Raw genomic sequence first — 510 nt, 5'->3', positions numbered from 1 at the left:
GACATGGGGGTCTCCAGGACATCCCAACACAGCCCAGCACGTGCTCAGCGTGTCCGTCTGTCCGTCCAGCTCACCATGAAGGAATACCTCACCTCCCTCTTCGACAACCGCACCTGGGGGGTGCTGGCCCCCAATGCCTCCTCGCTGGCTGACCCCTTCAGCGCGGAGCTTTTTGGGAGCTCTGGCAGGAGTGGTGCCACCCCTCGGCCACCATCTTTGGCACCTTGGCCTTCTTCCTGCTCATGAAGGTAGCCACGGCCCCCCATATGTGTCCCCCCTCCCCAGAATTGTGTCTCCATGGGGTGACCCCCTCATGTTGGCTGGGCTCTGCCTCCCCCACACCCCAGTTCTGGATGCTGATCCTGGCCACCACCCTGCCCTTGCCCGCTGGCTACTTCATGCCCATCTTCGTCTACGGTGAGTTGGGGGGCTGCTGGCCTGGACTGAGGGGGCAACCAGCCCTGGGGGGGGGCATTGAGCCCCTGGGGGGGCTGCATCCCGTCTGGGGGG

The 510-nt window shown here is 64.9% G+C and overlaps 1 protein-coding gene across 1 annotated transcript in view; it reads left to right on the top strand.

Annotated features, from left to right (window-relative positions):
- Positions 1-48: 48 nt before the first annotated feature.
- LOC104544447 (chloride channel protein ClC-Kb-like) overlaps positions 49-510 on the top strand; it is a gene marked incomplete at its 5' end in the record, with an annotated part of 1,998 nt that continues 1,536 nt past the window's right edge. Inside the window, 3 exon segments of the mRNA XM_010189321.1 lie at positions 49-177; positions 180-248; positions 348-417. Of these exon segments, the coding sequence (XP_010187623.1) occupies positions 49-177; positions 180-248; positions 348-417 (268 nt within the window).

The sequence above is a fragment of the Mesitornis unicolor genome, unplaced genomic scaffold (genome assembly GCF_000695765.1).
Source record: "Mesitornis unicolor isolate BGI_N332 unplaced genomic scaffold, ASM69576v1 scaffold33587, whole genome shotgun sequence".
NCBI classification, from domain to species: Eukaryota; Metazoa; Chordata; class Aves; order Mesitornithiformes; family Mesitornithidae; genus Mesitornis; species Mesitornis unicolor.
The sequence above is the reverse complement of the archived record's forward strand: the minus strand, read 5'-3'. Positions and strand labels throughout refer to the sequence as shown.